Source organism: Canis lupus, chromosome 8 (genome assembly GCF_048164855.1).
Source record: "Canis lupus baileyi chromosome 8, mCanLup2.hap1, whole genome shotgun sequence".
Classification (NCBI taxonomy): Eukaryota; Metazoa; Chordata; class Mammalia; order Carnivora; family Canidae; genus Canis; species Canis lupus.
Window position 1 is genome coordinate 62,658,244 of NC_132845.1, and position 23,971 is coordinate 62,682,214.

At 54.2% G+C, this 23,971-nt stretch overlaps 1 protein-coding gene across 9 annotated transcripts in view; it reads right to left on the reverse strand.

Moving 5' to 3' along the window:
- The window catches only part of MAD1L1 (mitotic arrest deficient 1 like 1), a 353,832-nt gene that overhangs the window by 235,006 nt on the left and 94,855 nt on the right, over nucleotides 1–23,971 (reverse strand). Inside the window, exon 1 of one of the 9 annotated variants that reach the window (XM_072836733.1) lies at nucleotides 128–153. The exons of the other annotated variants lie outside the window; for them this stretch is intronic. Within the exon in view, the coding sequence (XP_072692834.1) occupies nucleotides 128–138 (11 nt within the window). The 5' untranslated portion in view covers nucleotides 139–153. Of the gene's footprint in view, nucleotides 1–127; nucleotides 154–23,971 lie in introns of those variants that run through there. 9 annotated transcript variants of the gene reach the window in all.

Below are 23,971 nucleotides of genomic sequence, written 5' to 3' on the forward strand. Positions count from 1 at the left end.
TCCCGAGATTTTTTTTTTTAAAGGAAAAGTTTTTCTACCTTTTCCTATCTCTACCCTTCCTGTAACTATAGACCACGTGAGTTAATGCATGGAGACAGACAGATTTGCCACCCCACCAGACCCTTACCATTGACACATGCTCTCCCCTCCTCAGGGATGCACAGCTTGCACCCACCACCATATGAGGGGTGCCCTGAATGTGCCGTCCATGCCGCCTGTCCACCACCACTATGTGTGTTCACAGCACTGTGGTTTCTGCACGTGCCCTCCTTGTTTCCCTTCTGGGAGTGCTTCCTGGCATGTCGGCCACGTGGCCCAGCCTGTGTGAGTGCATGGACCTCACTTAGGCAGGCTTGAAGGAGGCACCCTGGAATCTGTGTCCTTACTCTGTCAGGATTCCCTGCCTTTTGTCTGTGTTGTCTTTTTTTTTTTTTAAGATACAAGCGGTGCCATTCACCTCTTTGCACTCAGTTCTCATCCACTGCCATTGCTTTTATGATGACGGTGGTCTTACACTGCAGCTGATCCATGCATCTGAGGGCACATTCAGGGCACCCCTCATATGGTGGCGGGTGCAGGCTGTGCATCCCTGAAGAGGGGAGAGCATGTGTCAATGGTAAGGGTCTGGTGGGGTGGCAAATCACAGGGCCACCTATACTAACTCCCCCCCCCCCCAAGAGAGTAGGGGGTGTGACTGTGACATCACCTTGGAGGGCACAGAAATGATGAAGCAGGCACTTCTCATGACAAGCATGCAGTGACCACCTAGACAGGAGGATGATCTCCAAGAGACTGGCCCATTGGTGGGATTTCTAGTCAGCCACAACCAGGGATTCCAGGAGAAAAAGGAAGCCTCTTTCCAGAAAAAGGTTGGGTGCAAACCCAGGCCCTCCTGAGTAATAAGCTGTGGCCGTCCACCCCACAGGGTCCCCATCTGTGGCTAATGTATGCTATCTGGTTCTCAGGCACATGTAAGCCCACAGCTGAACAAAAATTTGACTCCTCATTTCCACTCCCCAAAGCCTGTGTCTTTTCCTGTACTGCTCTGCACCAGGTTTTCCATTTTTCTGTTTCCCTCCTGGGATGTCAATGGCACTCATCACCACAGCCCACTTCTGCTTCGTTCACCATTTGCTGGAGGTGTGGGGGGAGACAAAGGCCGCAGCAAATCATGGAGTTCCTCAGCAGATGATAGAAGGTCCAAGGCCTGGGTCACCAAGATGTAGCCTCTATAACAAAGGACCATGGCGCTGGAGGAACCTTCTCATGCCTATTTCAGGCAAACTAGTCAACTCAAGTCTCTCCAAGGAACCCAACAATGGACACCAGGGCACAGACTAGCTCAGGCTGCACCAGCCCAGCACCACTGAGCCGAGGGCACAGAGCCATGGCAATGCTTATGGCTCAGAACATGGGTTCCAGTCCCACCCAACTCCCACCCGCCACTGCCCCTGACTGGCTGTGAGACCCTGGGCAAGGCTCTTTACTTCTAATTCTAAACCTCAGTCTCGGGATCCCTGGGTGGCGCAGCGGTTTAGCGCCTGCCTTTGGCCCAGGGCGCGATCCTGGAGACCCGGGATCGGATCCCACGTCGGGCTCCCGGTGCCTGGAGCCTGCTTCTCCCTCTGCCTATGTCTCTGCCTCTCTCTCTCTCTCTCTCTCTCTCTGTGACTATCATAAATAAATAAAAATTTAAAAATAAATAAATAAATAAATAAACCTCAGTCTCTTCAACCCCCATATGGGGCTCCTCTGTTAGGCTGGAAGTTAAGACCAGCAATGCAGAAGAGGGCTGGGCACAAAGGAATGATGAGCCACAGAAGTTATCACTGGTGTGAGAAACTCACTCTCAAACCCCCACTGTGGGCCAGCTGCCCCCCTCTGTGCCGCAGTTCCCCCTTCCTACACATGGGGCACCCAGTGACCTCTAACATCATCAGCTGCCACCAAAACAACAGAAGGCCACGCCAGGCATGCAGCACCTCTGGGGATGAAATGAGGTGAGAATGACGAGGACCCAGTCGAGTCCCTGGTAGGGCAGGCCCTGGACTGCACAGCTCTCCCTTCTCGGGGTCACCCTTAGTCCAAAGACACACCTCACACCGCTTCAACTCAGAAGACTCCTGATTGACCTCAGTGTCTGGGTGACATATGCAGCTGGCCTCTGCAAGAAGCCCCACGGTGTGGCCCCATCGGTCAGGCTCCACCCACAGAAGGTGCTTGGTAAATACTGGTCTATTCCTTGCAGAAGGCAGGGATGGTACACGAGTCTGCCTGGTAAGGACACACCAGCTTGGAGCAAGCTGAAGACGGGGCTGCAGGAAGGAAGACCAAGACCACGGCATGGTGGTCACCACGGACCACCCAATGGAAGCCAGCTGCATACAGCGGCCGTGACCCCAGCACAGGAGGAGGACTGGCACATGGCAGCATGCCATCGTATGTGCACGCAGTCCTGTCTGTGGGTGAGGGGGTAAGCTACACTGACACGGATTTGTGTGTGTCCCACAGGGCTCCAGGCCATAGGAATGAAGATGGGAAGATACGTGGGCCAAGGGAGCCATGCAAGCAGCTCCACAGACCATGAAGGTGGAACAAAGGGAGACGGCAGGCCCAGAGGCAAAAGGAGAAGATGGAGGCAGGGGGATGACACGGTCTGGTGCTGGGGAGGACTACAGACACAAGGCACCTGGAGTTCAGCCAATCCCAGCCAAAGCCAGGGTGACTTGCCCACCCAGGCCTGAGACACTCGCCCACCCGCAGCACAGCTGGGAACATCGGCCATGTCCCCACGGAGCTCGTCAGCAAGGGCAGCCTTCCTCACGGTGGCTGGCGCTGCTTCCACTTCATCAGTATTCAGCAGCACTCCACTTCCCTCGCTCCCCTTCTTTTGTGCTGCAGAGATAAGTAGCATTTCTAATCTCTGCCATCTCCCAGCTGCAAATATTCAAGCATTCCTTTCTTTTTATTTAAAAAGTAAAATCTCATTTTAGATTTGCAAGACAGACAGCTACCCATCTCCACTGTACTAACAACCTGCCACCCAGAGACCAGGCAGGAGTAGAGAGTGCAGAGCGTGCATCAGGATAGGAGATAGCAGAGGCCCAGGAAGCTGAACCAGAAGATCCACGTCTTCAAAATCCACCAAACATGTTCAGGGCCTTCCCACCTCAAGATGGGAACCAGCTCCATCATCACTTCCTGTTGACAGTGCAGAGGCACAGACTCCATGAGCAACTCCCCAGAGAGCCCACATTACTGTGAGACGAAGACACACAGGTAGTCCTGGTGGCCTTGGAGCTCGGGAGGAGGTGAGGGTTGAGCCCTCACAGGCTCACAGTCCACAGGTGTTACTTCCACTGGCTGGGGGCACCGGCACAGAGGGCCCACTGGCCTCCCCTCTCACCACACACAGCCTAGAACCCTTGGTGGTGGTGGGGGGTGCGGCACGAGTGTTCAATAACCACCTCTCGAGAGCCTGGAATGAAGAGAAAACAAATGCCAGGCACCAGCTGGGTTCCAAACCTATAGCCAGCACGCCCCTGACCAAGGCTGGCCAGGAAACAGAGTACAGACCAACAAATCCCAAGTGAGTAACGCACGAGTTCTTGTTTACTCCCAAAACCCTGCAGAAAAAGCAGTAGCTTCGTGGATTCTGGCACTTTTGGCAAGAATGATCGAGTGAAAAGAATTTCAGTCAGGCACTTCTGAGAATGAAGAGCCTGCTTCCCAAGGGTGATAAATACCGCCCAGCCTTGCCAGTGCTGGGGGTCCTGTTCTGAGCCCCACCCACCTGGGACTGCCAGCTCCCGAGACCCCTATTCATGCGCCTGCACCACGGCCCATCCTGACCCACACCCACACGCAGGGAGCAGGGGAGAGGTGTGGCAAGGCAAGCCTGAGCCCTGGCCAATGGCTGTAGCCCCTAACTTGATCCTGGCAACTGGTCTTGCTCCCACCATCTTAAGTAGCTATTGTGGCCTGGACTGGTTGGAGGATGGGAAGAGAGTATCCCCTATCCCACCCCAGCAAGCCCCCAGGGTTTACGGAGAGCCAGAAAAGGAAGAGCTCCTGCCGTCAAGTGAAGGGCAAAAGCCTTCGAGCATCTCCCTCAAGCTTACCTTCACTCTGCAGACATGCCTGACAAGTTGACACTAGTGTTAAAATTTTACCATTTACGTAACAGCTTGGTTATTAACAGAGTCTCATTTGCACGTGTCAGAGGAAGAGAAAAATCACCTAATTAACCACTTTCCCCATCAGCAAAAGGAAGGGAGTCGCACTGCCAATTTGTTTCCAACTCCTCTCTCCCACCCTCTGAATCCGCTCCCTTTAATCAGGAAAGATTTACAATCCTCTGCCATGTGGGATAGGGAAGGCTCCCCTTCCAATTACAGGCATCTTAAGTAGCCAACTTGAACGGTGTCCTTCTAAGCATGGAGCCCGCCACCAAGAGGAGACCCACGTCTGCTGTGTCCGGCAGCAGCAGAGGGCCTGGCTCCTGAATGACACTCTGCCCTGGAGCCCATTCAGAGGCAGAGAGCATCCGGCCGGAGCAAGACCAGCAACAACAAAGACATCCTTTCCCATCAGCTGACCTGAGTGAGCAGCGGCTGCTGTGCTGGTCTGTTGGGCTGTGCACTCCATACAGACGGGCTCCATGCAACCCTGAACCAACACAGGGCCTGACACACGCTCCATTAAGACTTAGATGGCAGAAGGAAAGGCAGCACGTTCCATGGCAGGGTGCAGGCAGTAGAGGGAGCTGCAAAGGCCTCGCTCACCCAAAGCCTAGTGTCTGTGGTGTGGGCCTCTCAGAGCCTCTGAGCCCTCTTCTATAGCACCTGAGGAAGAGTCCACCACCACAAACAGGCTTCAGTGAGGGCACAGAAGAGGACGAAGCTCTGCAGCTTCACCAGCCACCAGCAGCAAGTGTACTGTGCATCTAGATCAAACCCCACAGTCTACCAAAGACGGTGTGGCACTCTCTCTTCCTCCCTTGAGAACGTGCACCACAGAACAGGTTGTGCAGGTGGAATGCTGCCCCTACTCAGGACATCAGCCCTACATCCTAAGGAGAGTAAGGACAATACTTGGGTTCACACTCTAGTCCCCGTGTGCACAGCCATCCAGAACCCCATCGTTCAGGCCTTGGCCAACGCCTCCTTCTCTCCAGCCATGTGGACCCTCGGCCAGAGAACCCCCTCAACAGACGGATTACTCTTACTCATGCACCAAGCCTCAAGGTCAAGGTCACCCCCTTCTGCAGGAGGCCATCCCTGACAAGCCCCAGGCAGCCCTGGCAGGTTCCCCTTCTCTCCAGCATTCCAGGCTAGCCCCCCACAGCCATGCTGGTATGTGTGGCTCCTGGCCAGATTCCCAAGCACGTGGGTCCTGCTCCTTGGATGGCACACGGCAATGCTCAATGACAGTATTTTGGTCTGAGGGAATAAATGCAGGAGCAAGTGAGGTTAGGGAGAAGAGAGAGATAAAGCTCCCTGAATGCCTCTGACAAAGGCAGGGCTCTCAGTAATGAGAAAACAGATGCTGGGAGGAGCACCAGGCACAGCCCACCACCCAGCACATGTGGAAGGTGCACACTGATCTCAGTGGCCCCAGGATTCTCCCAGGAACGGTAGACCACAGGCAGAAGAAAACTCACCCTAGGTCCAGGGAAAGTGCTGCAGCGGGAGAAGGAGGGAGGGGATCAGCAGGTGGAATGAGGGCCCATGAGTCCCCCGGCAGCACCCCCAGGCAGACCTACAGCCCCAGATGATGCCCTGGACCTGCCCTGGACTCTTGGTACATGGTGGGGACAAGGGAGCCACAGCACTCGAGTCCTAATTACAAGCTGCAAAACAGCCCCCCGGGTAGAAGAGAGAAGCCCCCCTCACCAAGAACCCAGCATAAAACGAAATATTTAGCCAGTGTCTGAAAACCACCTGTGAAGAGATGTGCATGCTTTGGCTGCCTCGAGCAGAAGCATCTCCAGGCAGATGAGTAATGACCCCCAGCCCAAGCACTCAACAAGCAACCTTTGTCACTAACACTGTGCTCTCATCACTGACCCACCACAAGCCCGTGCAGGTCAGGCCCAAGACAGAGCAGGTGACAGCAAGCCCTGCCTGTCCCTCTCAGAGGGGAGCCATTACTGACAACTGGAGGACAGACCAGGGACGCGCTGTGGCCCTCAGAGGCTGCTGCTTTGGATTCTGGATCCACACGTCAAACACACCACCGCCTGCAGGAGGCGGCTGTCCCAGGAGACGGGCTGGAGCGTGCATGAGGAAGGATGAAATGTCAGCAGCAAGGAGAGCCACACAACATGCTTTTATAGAGAACATTCCCCTAAAGCCAGCTCTTTGGTTTAAATGAATTTACTCCTCATTAAATTCTTAACCTGAAAACATAACTGTTTGATACCTACATGCTTCATTCTGACACCCCAAATGCCTTTTCTGTGGATGACAGCACTGCCAAATCCCACTGCAATTATCCCAACACAGGTGAACCTGCTTTGCACAGCACATAAATCACCCAGCTCCACTCTGGTGCCTTGCATGGCCTGGGGCTGGGGCTGGCCTGCCTCCACTGCCCACATGTGGTACAAATGTCCAGATCAGATGCCCCAAGGCCCTGGTGGCTGGGGAGTCATAAAACCTAGCCCGAGGATTCTTCTTGGAACACAGGTAAGGGACACTCCCCTCCCAAATACTGAAACACGATCAGTGTTTCACAGCCACAGACTTCTACAGTGTGTTTTGAGCCCAAGATGGGGCCCCTGCCCCAGCCACCCAAAAAGAGTCCTGCCTGTCCAGTGCCACACTGGAGCAAGGAAGGGACTTGCAGTTTTCCACAGCCGTCTGGTGGTGAGACAGTCCAGGAAAGCCTCATGTCCCTTGGGGTATGTCACAAGCAAACAAGGAGGGCTGGTCCCTGATGCCAGGCAGTAAGTGCTGTGAAGAAGATAAAAGCACAAGGGCCAACCTAACCAAGTGGTCATGGAAGGCAGTGTCAAAGGGCTAACTCAGCACAGGGAGAGCACAGGGTATCATGAAGGGCAGAGGATCTTGGTGACCTCAGGGAGCAGCCTGAGAGGACAGTAGCCCAGCACACAAGGGCCAGCAGACCAGAGTGGGGTTCAGATGTCACAGAGAGTTCACAGGGCTCCCTCTGGAGAAAGAGTGTGGGGACACGAGCAACAGCAGGATGTTGGTCCAGGCGACAGGACGAGCTATAGGCCAAGCTGAAGGGGGTGGTCAGGGTAGAGGATGGAGGGAAGCCTCCACTGCCCTCAGGCCCACGCATCTGCAGAGCAGACAGGCTTTGGGAGCCACAGACCACAAGGGGCCAGCTCCTGGTCACAAGCCAGGAGGAAGGGATAGAGAAACTGCAGGTGTGACTGTCCACCCTAACCAGGAGGACTTAGGACAAGTGGAAGTCCTTCCTCTGCCCATGACTGTTTGGCTCCCCCACAGCAGTGGCCTGCCCCCCGTGCAAAGGAAGGACTTGGACCTCCCAGTCTTGCTCCAGAAAGGAACCACCCTCTGGACCGGGTCTCAAGAACAGCCTCATCCCAGCAAGTGAAGGTGTCCGGCCCACATCACTACCCAAATCCCACACTCCTGCCCCTGCACAGCCCACCTTGGGGTCAGAGGCCAGCCACAGAGTGGGCAGTGGCTAGCTGGCTGGCCCTTCCCTTTTTCTCACCTGCACACCTTCCCTGGCTCCCTCCCAGTGCTCTGGAACACAAGAGAGGGCAGAGAGCCCAGGAAAGGCTCTCCCTTACTAATATGAACATTCTAGTGTTGTGGCCTCACCTCCCAGGGACTGTGGACCCCGGAGCAGACCCTCACCTGCACAGTAGGGCCACCCACCGGTAGCTCTGCCAACATGCCAACCACTCCCCCTTTGCCTGGCAGTGGTTAACTCCACACTTCGCTCTTCAGCAGCTGGCAGTTCACTCTTCTGCTCGATGAGTACCCTTAGGTGAGATGCAAGATAAGCTCAGACATCTCCCTCTATGGGGCCGATGACAGGTTCCCAGGAAAAACATGTGACTTTGCCCCCAGCCACCTGTCCATCTGTCTATCCATTTGTCTTCCCATTCCCAGGGCTCCTGGTTCACTTAGCCTCCACCCCCCACCACACCTCCAGGCGCTGTCCACAAAGCCTCACACACGTCACACCCCACCTAGTTTAAGCACTGGGGATGAAATATTCTGTTCCTCTGTCAGGGAGAGGGACAAGCAGATGCATGGTCCCACAAGCCCAACCCTAAGGACCCTGAGGACGGCAAGGCTAGGGCACAAGGCAGCAGAGCAGGTCTGCCACATTGTCTGGGACGTGGAAGTCTTTGCATCCTATAAGGCCTCAGCCTAAAAGAGAAAACCTGGATTTAACCTCCCTTTGGAATTAACAAAGCACTAGGGTGACCCCGCGCTGCCAGATGGGTGTGGACCACGAGTCTCCTAAGCCAAGGCCTGGCTCTGATCCCCACTAGCAAGTGAGCCGCCCACCCCCAGACCCCGGCAGGGTGGTGCTGTGGCACAGGTTCTCAGTGGAAACCCTCAGGCCTGACCCGCATCAGCTGTGCGTCAGACCCAGGGGTGCATGGGGGTGCCAGGAGCAATCTGCCCCATCTGTGGACTGAAGCGAGCTAGCTGAGGGCTGCCGCAGTAAGTTCTCAAAGTGTCTGCACAGAGATCCCACACCGGGAAGACACTCCGTGTCCTTCATCAATGCTCAGCACCCAGCAGCCCCGGAGGCCCCACCTGATGGCCAGGAAGAAGGTATGGTGAAGGAGGGCACCGGGAGCCCCGCACTGAACCCAAGCTGCAGGCTTATCCCCAGGGCAGCTCCAACAGGCCCTGGGCAGTTAGGGTTGGTCAGAATCCACCGTGGGCTGTGTGTGGAAGCGGGAAGGCCAGGTCAGAGGCAGCCAGGAGTTCTAGGACAGACAGAAGGCCTGGGGGCAGTGCGGGTGACTCCCGAGGCCTCCCTGCTCACCACAGGGGCCTTTACTATTCCATATCCTGAGAAACTGTGCCTCCCCAGATTGATCTTCACACAGAAACTACTCAAGGCATTCTGCACTTCTGACCTTTAGACAGCTGCTCTTTGTTCTGGCCAACAACGTGGTGGGGCACAGGTGACACCACCCCACACCTGTCACTTCCTCCTCCTGTGGCCGGCTACCCTGTCCTTTCTACCCTCCAAGCTCTGCCCGCCCTGCTGGGGACCCTCAATTGAACAGTGCTGAAGGAAGGAAGCAGAGGACCTGGCACTCCAGACCCACTCTGCTCACTGGCCAACACACACTCGCTAGTGATGGGCCCTGCCCAAGACAAGCCAAACCACTTTCTCGGTCGGCACCAAATTCAGCAGCATTTCGGGATGAGCCTCAGACAGGCCACTTCAGGAGGTGCAGATGCCAGCATCAGCAAATACACCAGTCCCGAGTCTTGCCGGCTCGGCTGTCAAGGACAGGGAAACCATGGTGCAGAATGGCAGGTGGCTGGCTCCTCATGGACACCAACATCCCGGGACCTGAGAGTCTGCTGGGCCACCCCAGCACTCGGCTCTCCAGGGCTCTCAACCCAGACACCTGTGTGCCTATCACTGGGCACTGCTGTCCTTGGGCTGTGTTTGCAGAACCCTGCACCACAGAGCACCCAGGCACCCCCCTCCAGGTGTTTGGAATATACCTATTTTAAAATCTGCTGACCAAAAACCCCAAAATGGATCACTTTTAAATAAAAGCAAACAGAGGGTTTCATCACACATGGTAACATTTCCATTAAAACGGAACAAACTCAGGGGTCCTATCAAACTCGTTCCGGTGGGATTCGTGTCCGCTGTAATCTGGCATTCAGGCTCCGTCTCATTAACATAGCAGGCTTAATTGGCATTTCATGCGGGCATTGTGCCTCTGAAATGAGCAAGGTGTAATTATGGTAAAAAGAGCTCTCCGCCGGTTAGCTGTGCATTCATGTCTTTCCCAGCCTCGAAAGAAGCACAGATGTTCCATTGGAGGACAGAGAGGAAGATGAGCGGCTTTCAAATGACTCCTTTTTAGTTTAAAACTTTATTTAAAATAAAAAGTTATTTAAGTGAAATTTACAACACAGTGTCTCCTCCCTTTGTCTCACTTGCTATAGGGCATTAACTTTCAAAAGCTGGTTCCGCATAATTTGATTTTTCATTTTCAAATGAACATCTGTGTTTAGGTCCAAAAAGCTCTTTGTTTAAACATACAGAGCCCTAGGAAGGGTCTGAACAAAGCCTTCCTCTGTAAACACTTGATTACCAGGAAGGCCTGCTTTTCAGAGAGATCCAGGGGTTGGTAGGTGGGGAGGAGGCTCGGGCTGGCTCACATTCTTTTGAGTTGGTAAGAAACTTTCCTCTTTTCAGAGCAGAAACAACAAAGGCACTCCAGTCAATTGCCTGGTCTCAGTGCTTCCTCCCCACAGCAGAGTCAGAGCAGGAGGACTAGGGCTGCCAAAAGGAGACCCTCGGCCTCCAGACAGAAGCAGTCTCTGGGAAGGTGGCCCAGTCAAATCCCAGTCCTCCTTCAGTGGCTTGTGTCCCTCCCAAGAGGAGGCCTCAGCACGTCCATCCCTGGGCTTCCTGCACCCATAGCCCCACCATGCCCACCTCTCAGCTCAAAGCCCCCATGCATGGCTGGACCACAGTGAGTGCCACAAATGACAGGCCTGCCTCTGGAGACTCCAGATGGAGCCCTTGAAGGAGGGACCCTAGCTCGGTTAACTGGAGCAGGCCCTCAAATGTTTCCTGCTCTGTCACCATGGATGGTACCTGAGCTACGCTGCCATAACACCACTGGAGGCACCCCCCCGCCCAGGCTCAGGGACAGGAAACATATTTTACAAGCACGCAATTTGTGAACTGAGCCCCACCTTGAGCCCCATGTGAGTCAAGCCCCACCAAGACACTCAGTAATTGGGGCGGGGGGGGGCGGTCAGTCCCAGCAGCAGTGTGGGAACTCATGAGCCTGGGTGGCACAGGGGCGAAGGACACCAGCGCCAGCCCTACAGCATCCGCAGTGCTGTTCCTTGCTATCCATGCACAGGAGTAAACCGTGTCCTTCTGGACGCCGACACTCTGTGTCCTGGTGAACGTGGGAAGTTTAGCACAGAGCTCAGTGCCGCAGTGTGGGTGTAAATAGTTTGCAACACTTCTGTGTTTTTATAGCGCTATATTTAGAAACCTCTAAATAAAACCCACCGAGAGTGTTGCAATAATATACATTTTTTAAACTCACTAATTGAATGTTGCCATTACAAGTGCTATTTTGGACCATCTGCTAAATATGTAATTTAGGAATTAAGATTCATATCTTACAGGATACGCTAATTATTCCTCTGCATGCATCCGGGTACTTTTGGAACACATACGAGAAGTCCTGGGTGAGCAACAACGGCACCCTGCCCTGTGCTCCACAGCATGGGGTCAGAGCCACAACGGCAGGCACACCAGGGACTCAGCACAGCCACAGAGCCATCACAGCCCAGAGACAGAAGGGCAGTGAGCACCATGGGGCACCTTCCAGTCCCAGAAGTGCTCTGTTCCGGGCAGAAAGCAACAGGAACTTCCTTGTGTTGAACCAAAGACTTTCTTGTAAGGCTTCCTGGCAATGCACAGTGTCCTGATGCCCACCCTTATCCCCAGAAAATAGAGCCTCAAAATAACCTAAATCCTCCTCTAGCTGCCAGACTACAAGTTAGTGGCCATGCCACACCCCAGGCTCCAGCACACAGCAGGCGTACCAATGGCAAATGACAGATGCTGTCCCCACCCTGGAGTGCAGTCTCCCAATGTCCCCTCCTCAGAGTCATGCCAAGCATCAGGCAGACCACAGGGGGCTTTGTGAGGCCAGGAGCAGCAGAACTGTCACCTCCTCTCGTGCAATCCTCTACTTCTAGTAACATAGTCCAAGAAGGAGTTTGCTTCCGACATCACAACACTGCAGTGAATCACTCTGCAGACTGTCACAGCAGATGACGCCCCCTCCCCTGTTCTCACTGTAGACAGCAGTTTGATCTTAAAGGTTGCTCTTTTGTCCAAAATAAAATTCACCATGCTGAAGGAAGTTCTGTTTCAGATTATTCCAATGCTTCAAGGCTCCACCACTGCTTTCACTGACCAATAAATACTGTGTATCAAGACCTCCACATCGCTAACCAGGGCAAAAAACGTCCAGGACAAGCCCTCAAGAGAAAGGTTCCATGCACTTCACACAGTCCCCAGAAGCTTAGCAAGTCCCTGAGATCCTCCTCTCTCCCACTCCCTGGCACCTTGCATGCAACTGAGGGGGAAAAAAAAAAACCATCAGGAAACAGGAAAATATAAAAAGCTGAGAGAAAACTTTCATATGAGGTCCCTATGGCATAAGGAGGCTAAGTCCTTGGAGAGGAGATAAAAACAAGAAAGGAAGAGAAGAAACACCAGGGAGGGATCTCACCCAGAGTGTCCACTACATGTACCACATCCCTGCGGCAAGGGTGGACTGGCCATCCTCAAGAGGAAGATCCAGTGGTTGCTCACAGGCAAGCCAGCCAGCCAGAAGGAGAGCCAGCAGGCACTGGTAGGTGCACCCAAACCAAACAACACGTTCTTCAGACTGTGATACTTGACACCTTGGTGGTGGCTCAAGGATCCATGCCCCAGAAGGGGCATAGTATCCCCTCCAATCCTAAGAGAAATGGAATAAATGACACTGTAGGTAGAAGAAGGGGGGGAAAATGAATGACCATTGGGCCTTCGAGTGATTACAAGAAGAGGAAACAAAATCAAACAGATGTGAGAAGTCCAAAAGGAGAAAACAGGCTCTATTTAATGCACTCAGGAATGCCATACAAGTCCACCAACTCTAGAACAGAAATCTGGATGAGAAGCATGTGTCAGTCAGCAGGGCTGGGAGGGGAGGTGCCAGGAGACCCAGGAGCAAATGTCTGAGCCAGCTGGGGTGGGGTCGCACACTGTAACACCACCTCCCCATGCACCACCCACACCCCAATGAGAGTGGCTGGAATCGAAGAAGTGCCAAGACAAAGGATAGGCAGGACATGAGTGGCTGGCACGCTCACCCACAGCCGCCTAATACAGAAGAGTGTGATGGTTTCTTAAGCGAAACACACAGTATGAGCCAGCCATCCTACTTCCAGGTATCTAGTCCTGAGAAATGAAAACTCATGTTCACACACAGCCAGTGCTTATTAGCCACTTCACTCAATATCACTAAAAACCAAGGCAATGAAGGCATCCTCCAAACTGACAAATGACAAACCAGCTATGGTCCAAGCACACAACAGACCACCACTCAGCCACAAGGAACAGCAACAGCACCACCCATTCTTATAGGCATTCTGATAAGTGAAAGAAGCCAGACTCAGATGACCACATAGAGTTTGATTCCATTCACATGGCACTCAGGAACCGGCAAAGCTAGAGGGACAGAACACCCACAGTGGGTGTGCAGAGAGAGAGGTGCAGGGAGGGTTAGTCTACAAGGGAGGTCAGGGCATTAGACACATTGCACATCACCACTGTGGAGGCAGGCAGACACACAGCTAGGCACATGTCGACCTGACCACATGAGGAGTGGAAGCTCTGGCATGCAGGTTATGGGGAAGCCATCAGAGGCTAGGGGCTGAAATGAAATAAATCGTAACTGGTTGTGCTCCAGATAAGTAGGAAATACCAAGGGGACGCAGGGACCCGGGATGCAGGAAGCAGCGTTCAATGCAGGGCTTGATGGCCTGGTCTTTCCTTCTGTGATGGCCACATCACAGGGTGTATACACAGGGTGTATAGAGGAAAGACCTCTATACAGAGCGATCCTCAGAGCCACAGGCCCGGATCTGGGCACTTGATATCTCCACCAGGATTGAACCAGGAAGGAAGCAGGCAGCATGCCAGGACAGCCAGGTGTGTCAACACAGAATGAGATGCTGAAATGCAGGAGGTGAGAATTATCCTAGAGCCACTGGGCTGGAAATGGAGGGGGCAGGAGGGCCTCCAGGTGGCCCCACACACAAGGCTGCAAACATGGAAATGGCCACAATGTGTGCATGCCCAGGTCAGCACGCATGCCCGTCCTGGGCTCAGAAGCTCTGGGCACTGATTCAGTGAGGAGATGAGTGTGCCTTGGCCTTGGGCATTCATTCTGCATCAAAAGGAGCCAGAGCCCCTTGGAAAAGTGGCTGATTCCCCAAAAAGGCAGAGCAAAGTTGGAGCATCTTATCCATCCTGCTTAGGCTCCCAGTACACATGCATGCCAGGGAGCCTGCTGCAACTCAGCAGCCAGCCTCAGGACACCCTATCCCTGTCCCAGGATGACTTGAACCCTGGTCCAAAGGACAGAGCCAGCCTCCATGCTGCCCTGACCTGCACGTGGTGGAAGCTGGGCTTCCTAAGAAAGGCCTTCACAAGCGTGGCTTTCACCATGTACAAGTATATTGTCAGCCCCAAATAAACGTGTATACGACAGCCACAGGAGCCTGAGGCATGCACACACATGAAAAGGCACCACACGAGCATGAATACTGCTGGATTAACTGGGGTCAGAGACTGTAGGCCCAGCTCACTGCTCTGTTATGTTGCTTCTTCCAAGCTAGCACTGCAGAAATTGTCCCTGCTAACACCCTCCATATCCAAGCTTCCTAGAACACATCACGGGACATCTCCCTCTCAGCCCTGCTCAGATTCTCCCTTCCCTCCCACAGAGTCTGTGCTGGGTGGTTCTGGAAGGTGCACCCGGCCACCTCGCCACTCTCCAGCCTCTCGCTTTTACGTCCTCAATGGGCCTCGAGGATGTAGGCTCTACCCAGAACCGTCCTCCTGGAGGCAGCACTGTCCCAGACTGGGCATACTTCCCTTCCAAAATCATTTCAGACCCAACGGGTTAAACAAAGCCTCACAGACATGCCGTCTGGCATTCCGCTGCCGTGTGCATCGCAGCTCATTTCTAGAAAAGGAAGTTTCCTTTTCACGCATGTTCCTGGTCTCCCCTCCACACTCTGTGCAGGCCAGGGCTGACAGGTCCCAGGTCAAAACTCCAGACTCCACAGAGGTCAGCATGGAAGAACCCTTGCCTGTGGGGCTGCACGATGCATTGAGTTCCAGGACCCCCGCCAGGTGCTGCACCCAAAGGGCAGGGGGTGCCTGTTGGTGGTGCACATGGCTTTTGCTGGGCTTCACATGTCTGATGTTTCTCCCGCCCACCTCGCCCTCCTTCCCCTCCCATTCTCCATTTGATAGTCAGAACAAGTGGACCAGACAAGTGGCCCCTCTCCCCAGTTTTTTGAGCTGAGAAGCTCCCAGCCCAGAAGCTATGTGCCCCTTGCAGCATCTCCCACCCCTCCCAACAGAAGTTCTCCTGGCACCTGGGCATAAGGCCAGGGCCTTCTTCCCCCCTCTGGGACACTGTAGGCAGGGTGGCCACAGAGCACATACTCATTTTTTAATCAGGGCAGAACTAGAAGATGCCACCCAGAGGGGTCTCTGAATCACAACCCTGGGCTGTGTCACAACTGGTCCCAGCCAACTGCTCCCTTGGGCACTCTGACTTTGTGGGAAGGGCACAAACCCAAACTCCAGCCCACACACAGAGATCAGCCATAGGTGGCCAACAGAAGGACAAAGGGTTGAAGGTTTGGGAAGTACTTTGAGGTGAGAGACAATGTACCCCAAAACTCAGGGTGCTGCATGGGGAGGAGAGCCCTGTGCCAGCTGCTAGAGACAATAGCCTCTCCCCAGCAGCATCCACAGCTGTGCCTTGCTCTCCTGCCAAGTACCCTATCTCTCTGCAAGAGGGCCGACCCCCAGGGTGGCACTCAGTGTGCCTCTCCTCACTCTACCTCCTTTACCGATGATCCTGGAGTGTCCCCATCAATGTCCTGGGCAGATGAGCCCCACAAATCACTATTCATCCCAAGGTCTAATGCTAATTCAGCCTCTCCCATTCCCACTGGGCCTTGCTTCTGAAAGACCACAGGAACACCTCCAATCTGCACACACCTAAATTAAGCCCAAAGTCTCTGGACTCCTGTTCCTCCTCCCAACTTCTCCAGATTAGTGCCTCTAACCACATGAGCTCAAAGCCAGATGCCCAAGAGCCTCCCCTGACCTCTTTGCCCTCTCCCCCCAGCACCATGTTCCCAGCCTGGCCCTGGCCATCACCGAACCTCTGGGACTACTACCTTACATCTTGCCTGCTCCCTGAAACAGCCACCTCTCTCCTACTGATTTCCTGCTGGCTACTCTCACCCCAACAACCCATCCTGTGCGTTACACCAAATAACACCTTGTAATAAGGTAGAGTTTGGATCACATCACCAGCCTCTAAACCAAAACCCTCCATAACTTCCTCCTAGGCTGAAAATAAGGTCAGCACTCCCAGAGGCAGCCTTCCCCATGCCAGCCACACAAATTAGCTCCACAAATCACATCTGAAAGAGAACAATGGTCCACCAGTGTTGTGCACTGATGTTACTCACAAAACGCCAGGAGAACTTGAGGGAGCACCACCAGGTGTCTGCATCATCCTTGAGATGCAGACAGGCTGCCCACAGGGCCCTCATGCCCAAGACTGGGGAGATGCCTGCAGTACAGGCAGAGCTTCTGGACCCCTCCTTCGTGTGGCAGGAGCCCACGGCCTCCCCTGTACACACCTTGGCTCGGCTTTCTGCACCCGATTAGACTGGCTCTCAGAAGCTACCACAAGCACCAAGAGCTGTGTCTGCCCTCCCTTTGTTTCTCCAACAACACAAAGCCAAGGCTTTTTTAAAAACATAAAACATTGTAATTATCTTGGCACATGGTTCCAGGAGATTTGTAAACAGGAACATGTGCTGCAGGCAGAGAAAGGAGGGGGAGACAAAGGTGGAGCAGAATGGCACCTCAATATCACATAGCATGGAAGTGGTGGGTGTTCATCCGGAGAAGCCATGGGTCACAGAGAAGCTGCCTTCAGACTTCTCCTGGGCAAGACTGTGGACGGCATGGCCCTGGTCTATGTGGCCCCTGAGGACAGAGCAAGGACAGGGTGTTCCTTCATTCACCCAACACCACCCACACTGACTGAGCAGAGGGGTGATGCAGCCCAGCAAAGGAGCACAGAGCGGCCTCCGGTGCAGAGTGCGCCATCTAACGAGGGGATGGCCCGGAGTGCAGGACCCCACTGGGCCGCATTCACAGAAGCGTGCAGCCATACAATGCAGGCTGAGACGGGCATGAACATTCAATCCCCAGGGCTTCACGGGGTGACTAGACAAGTGGTGACCACAGGGTTTCCACACAGAGCATCCATACCACAGCCAAGTGTGACGTCCAGACTGCAGGCTCCCTGAGGGCAGGGACTAGATGGCGCTGAAAGTCCTCCCCTGTGACTTGACTGGCTACCTGTGTTTTCACATCAAGTGCAGGCACTGGGAACAGCTGAGGATGGGCCCCAGGGGCCTAAGAGAACTGCATTTGTTCCTGGCCAGCCAGAGTGAAGGGGCCCCACAGGTGGCTGTGAGGTCTGAGAACAACCACATGCTGGCATGGAGTCTGGCACAGCTAAGGAGCACTTACCCTCCTGCCTGGCGCTCCTGATGTGCACACTAGCACAGGCTCACAGCACCATGCGGGAAGCCCGTTAGCAGATTCATTTATCTTCTTGCTTTTCAGGGCAAGCCCTCTGAATGCAGCATAGAAGGGCTGGGCAGAGGACAACACTGCAGTCAGGGCAGCCCTAGAACCACGCCTGGGGGAGGCCAGGGGGCCACCAGCAGAGGCTGCCATGCCATACCCGCCAGAGGCCCAGCACACAACTCGACCCACCTCCCGTGATGCCCGATGCCCGTGAGCTCCGTGAAGCTCTACTTCCATCATAAGTCAAATGCCTGGCACTGGCCCATAACACAAGGACACACAGACCCGTGCAAACACATAGACAAAGCAGATGGGGCAGAGAGGATCAAAGATACACACACAGATAAAAACTGAGGGAAAATTCTGGAAGAATATCTCGAGTTGCTAACAGTGACTGCCCTAGTGCATGAGCCTGGCGGGCAAATAGCTAGAGGCTTATGGGAGATGATGAGGAGTAATTTCTTTTTTTTTTTTTTTATAAATTTATTTTTTATTGGTGTTCAATTTGCCAACATACAGAATAACACCCAGTGCTCATGAGGAGTAATTTCTATAGTTTCAGTTTCTCATTAAATAACTAACGAGAAACAGGCAACATATAAATATCTCACTGAAGCAGACTAGCCCTGGTGGAGGCAGACGGAGCTGGAGGGTTTCCAGGGCCCCGGTTTCCTGTGATCGTTGGCAGATTGCTTTGCTTCCCGGGCCCCAGGACACTGGTCTCTCCCGCAGCCCCGAGCCATCAGGATGCGGTCAGAGTTCCAGCACAAACACGGATCCTTTTCTGTGCTCCTTGCTCACAAGGCCGAGATCACTGAGAGAAGGCAGACCAGTGGCTCTCGTGGCGCGAGCAAAGCTGCAGGGCTGGATCTCAACCTTGATGGGGTGCAGAGCACATCGTGTAAAGCTATATACAAATTCAGAGCTGCCCACAGTCGACCTGTCCACTGTCCAGTTCTCATTCCATCTGATGTAAGCAGTATTCTCTGTTTGATAACTGTCACCTAAAAATCCAACCACCAAATCCTGACCCACAAACCAGGCACCGACTCACACCTGCTCCAGTCAGCTGACATCTGGCAGCAATACAGACCAGGTGTGCAGAGGAGGGGGCATATCCCTGGGCCCTGACAGCAGCACCCCATAGGCAAGCCTCTGGGGGCAGCCTGGCCGGGCAGGGTGGGCAGTGGGAGTCCTACTTGCACAGATTTGAAAAGAAAAGCCACCAGCAGTCATAGCCAGTAAAGGACAGATGGAACTTACATGCAGAGACTTAGACTTCAGAGCCTCGCATCTGTCCACCAGGGGGCTGCTACAGCGGACAGCTACTATTCTGTCCTCAGCACTCCCTGATCCCTCCTGTCCCCATGGGACTGTCTGTCCATTTCGCCTGGCCTCAGGGGCAAACTATCAAACCAGATGGACACACTGACACCCCATCCTGATGTGTTGAAGCTGAAGAGGTGGAGAAGCTGAAGCCGCAGAGCTCAGGGGTGAAATGAAGTCCAGTAATAAACCCCAGGACAGTGGCTCCAGACCACCAGCAGTCAACTGGCCAGTGCAGGGAAAGCCTGACAGCAGGCGAAACCAGGTGGCGGGCAGGGTGGAGAAGCAAAAGGGTCCTGGTTTCACCACTGGTTCTGTGACTGAGGCTAACACGGATTCCCCGGCCGCTTTTGGAGGTGACATGCTCTGTGTTTGCCTAGGTTGGTCACAGGTAGGCCTCCTCTTATGGCTAACTGGCCCATCTAGCAGCCCTGGGACTCTGGACCCAAGAAGGAGGTGCAGCCAGCAGAGCCTGGCTCCTACAAGGACACAAACTGAGGAGAGACACTCGACCCGGGGGAGGCAGCAGCCTGAGCAGGGAGATAAATCCACGCAAAGATTTATGGGGACACTTGGTGCTAGGAAGCCGGTCTTGTGGTAATTAAGCCTGTTTCAGAGTGGGTTTGGCAGGAGGTGCCAAATCAATAGATCCCCTCCAGCTGCGTGTCCCTGCAGGTAAGGAATCAATCAGGCAAACGCTCCCAATCTGTTCCTGCTGAGCCAAGAAGCAAAGCTGTTTACCATTCATGCCCAGAAATGAATAAATAAAGCCACCAACTAGTCAGCACCCTCCATTTCTCTGGCAATAGCTTTTTAGTTGCTTAAAAAAACCAGTGCCCCTGCGTAGTCCTCCAGTAAAGCATAGACAGACGCAGAAAGCCATGCGCATGACATCGGCAGAGAAGCAGCCCAGTCCCCAAGTGAAGACCACGGGACTCTGTTCCTACAACTTCTCTGCCAGGAAAGACAGGAGTCTGTGGGAAGCTGCATGGCTTGAGCACCATCAGCGGCCCTGCCCCGACCCTGTACTCACGCCCCAGTCACCTCCTCACTAGCTGCCAGGTGGGACCCTGTTGCACACATGCAAGGATGAAGGACACTGTCTCTTGAGTCCAGGAACCCCAGGCCGGAGGGAAGGCAACCTTCTGTTGCTCAATACAGTGACGCTGAAGAGCAGAGGTGCCCCCTCACAAGGAGCGATGGCAGGACTGTGCCTGGGGCTGGACTGTGTCTGAGGGGAGCAGGGGCTTCGCCTGCCCGGATGTTGGGGGGTGGGGGCGTTCAGCTGGGACTCAGGACGCAGGAGGAGCTGCAGCAGGGGAGGGAGGAGCTGGGGGAAGTGCCAGCAGCGTTGCGGGGAGTGAGCAGGAGTGCAGCCCACCCCAGACCACACAAGGCAGGGCAAGGCTGGCAGCAATGTGGGCCGCGGCAGTAGAGGCCCCAGCACAGGACTGTGACCGGGACGTGAAGCCGACACTGACCATAAAATGAAGCAAGCCAGGCACCCTGCTCAACACCTTATATGAATTTGCATTCCAATCGTCCAATGGCCCCAAGAGGTACCAGAGGTGCCTTCTTCTCCCAGGTAAGGGATCCACATGTCAAGCCTGGAGCCAGGCACTCTCGAGTGGTACACCGTGGGGTTGGTCTCTAGACCCAAGTCTCAGACCACAGAAGGCGCTCTAACTCCAAGGGGTGAGCCCGAGAGCAGGAGCAGGAGCAACTGCACCTTCAGAACCCACGCCCCAGCCCCAGGGAGCTGTTGGGAGAGCCAGGGGATGCCAGGCCCCCTGAGCAAGGTCTAAAGGCAGGGCCATGCGAGGGGAAGGGAGAGGCGGGCTGCTGAGAGGAGATCAACTGCGGCCTCAAAGACAGGCCCTGGACACACAGTGCATGGGAGGCCGGGACAGGCGGGGATGGGCAGGGACAGGCAGAGATGAGTATAGACCTGAAGTAGTGGAAGTGGGCTTGGCGCCCCTCATGAGGACTCACAGAGAACAGGACAGAGACCAGCCTGGGAGAGGGCAGCACGCAGCCACAGCCCATCCACGTCCGTGCCACACTGTGCAAGTCCTCCTCTCTGTCCCCTGCCCCAGGTATCCACCCAGTGGTACCTAAGCAAAGCAGGTGATGATGCCTTCCTCAGGTCAGTTAAACAAGATGCCCTGTATTTTCAGGACTATATTACTGACATGAAGTGGAAACCATCCTACACTCATCTATTCCGATGAGCTGGAGGCACCCATCTAGCTCCCTCAGCTCCTGACTGGCAAGGGGCAGGTGAGAGGTTCCTCCATCCCTCCACATGGAAGAGGACAATGTGCCCCCAGCCCTCTGGCCCAGACTTCAGAAGCCCAGATGCCAAGAGACAAAGTCCTCCAGATGTGGTTTCAAGGCTGGGCGTGGTTCCTGCCTCAGTTTCCATCCACCAGCTTCCTGAGGTCTTTGACTGGCAGCTCTTACAATAAACTAAAGAGATAATGTCAAGAAAGAGTCCTGATATTTGTCCAGCCTGAAAATCTCGGGAAAACAGACTCCCCGACAAGTCAGTTCAAAGCATCTATTTGAAAGTGAGCCAGCCTTCAGCTTCTAGGAGGCAGCCAATTAGTACCCAGCCCATTGTCCCTTCACCTGCTGACATTTGTGATTCTGTAGATGAGAAAGACCAGTGGCAGCCAGCCAAGCCCTTCAAGGGGACAATGCTCCTGAGCTGCTCCTGCCTGGGTGGGATAAGCAGTGACCGCAGCTGGGTCACTGCACTTAGGCTGCTCAGTCATGGAGGGGCACGGCCTCCCTTTGCCCTAGCCCAGAGGGCATGGCAGTAAGGGCTTCAAGTATGGCCCACTGACCAAAAACTCCCACAAAGCAAACAGCAGAGGATCCCAGTTTACAGAACTAAAATAGAAAGGACTGGGCCTACAAGCAACCACGACATTGGCAGCTTCAAATTTCATTTTCGAGTAAATGAAAACCCAGGCCTCCCCAGACACACACACAGAGGGAAAGCAGAGTCCCGTCCCACTGAGCACACACATGAGGACTACCCCTTCCAAAGGCAGGACTACCCCTTCCAAAGGCAGGGCGGGGGCAGACACAGGAGCTCTGAGACAGCACCCCAATAAACATGCACTGAACAGCATGAGGACAGAGAGCCACCACGGGCTACTCCCCTATGCAGGGACCCTTAGCAGCTCTGTCATGTGAGGCCCACAGCCACACAGCTCTACTGTGAAAAGCCAAGTGGGAGAAGAACCGACTGCTCTCATCACTCCTAGGGTTTGTAAACTGCATGCTTAGTAAAGTTACTTGGGCAGAGAAGTCATGACACACTCACTCATTGGCCCCACATTGAGCACCGGGCCTCAGCAAGGCACGGGTCCAGCAACCGCACTGCCTGCCTGCCTTTGGTTCAGGCTTCATTAGAAACCACAGACCTCACAATAAATAACCCGACTTCACACTGCCAGGCAACCTGGCTGATCAATCGTGTTCCTGTGCATCTACCAAGACATTTCAAACAAATGGCGAATTAAAGCTGGGGTGTGTAATAAAGCAGTCCATCTGAGTAATGATGCATGTGCTACAAAGGCAAGCCTGGGGAAAGAATAAACACATGTGGGACCAGGGTGTCTGCAACCCACTCAAGGGTCTCCTGTTGACGCCTCCGTGGAGACTGCCACTCTTCGTACTGTCTGCACTGCCAACCACACATGGGTCCTACCCTCCAGCAGGTATCTGCTCAGGGCTGACGTGAGTGGGTGCCTGGCCCCAGAGCCTGTGCGGGAATACTAGAAGACGTGTCCATAACACAGTGTCACAGGACATGTAGATGGGCTCCAGGAGTGCAAGGGGGTTCCCCAGTCCAGCTACAAGTGGAGGCAGAGAGTCACATGGAGGACAGCAGGAAGACAAGATCAGAGACAGGAAAGAAGGACCCAGAACAGACCAGCAGGATATAGCTGGGCTCTGGCTGACAGCAGTACACAGGGGACAACAAGCTGCTGGTCAGGCACTGATCCAGGACTCCTTCTAGGTAGGCAGGCCCCACAGGTTGTGACATGAGGGGAAACAAGGGGGCTGAGCAAGGGCGGTTCCTGGGCAGGAAGCATGGGCCCAGGACAGTGTGCAGAACCAACACCAATGGACAGCATCCAGCTGAGGAGATGTGACAGCACCGCTGCCCCAGAGAGGAGCTGGGGAAGGAGAAGGGATCCACAGCCCTCCATGAGAGGTCAGAGGTCCCTGAGGGACACGACCTGTTTGCAGCAGCACATTTATCGAGCCCACTGCATCCTGGGGAGATACCTGGACAACAGGCTGGCAACCAAGGGTTTAGCGCCAAATTCCTAAGGCGCTGGGCCAGAGAAAAGGGCAAGAGGGTAAGGCAAAGTCACAGAGTGCTGGGTCACCACAAACCCTACTACCCTCAGGCACACTGCTGGCACTGGCAACGGTGGTCCTGAGAACAGGATACAGCAAGAGTGGGCAGCCTGGGACCCGGTCTGGATTGCTTGAGCTCTTAGCTCTGTGGTTCATGCCACCCCCAGCACTGTGAGGATGATTCTGACCAATGCCTGCCAAGCTCCTGACACACAGTGGGCACTCAATAAATAGAATGCGCTTTAATCACAGTCATTGGTTACAAGAACGCACTGAGGCCACTTTAATTCACAGGATTCAGTAGCTGGTCTGGGCCACAGAGCAGCGGCTGAAGCATTCCCCAGATTGTTTCCAAATCAATTTGGTCTTCGTGAAGCCAGATGATTATTCTGTTCTGCACATATTCTTTATACATCTCTGGTCCCAGACTAATTATCTTGCATTTCTGTCACTGAACTGCATTTGTCAGCAGCTAGCTCAACCACGTCCTGCAGCCGAGGGCCTTGCTCATCGCACCAAATGGCTCTGCTTAAAAACTGGCAGCATGGTCAGCTGTGCAGTCCCAGGGCCAGGCTGCCATCTGAAACATGACACTGGTCACTCTCAG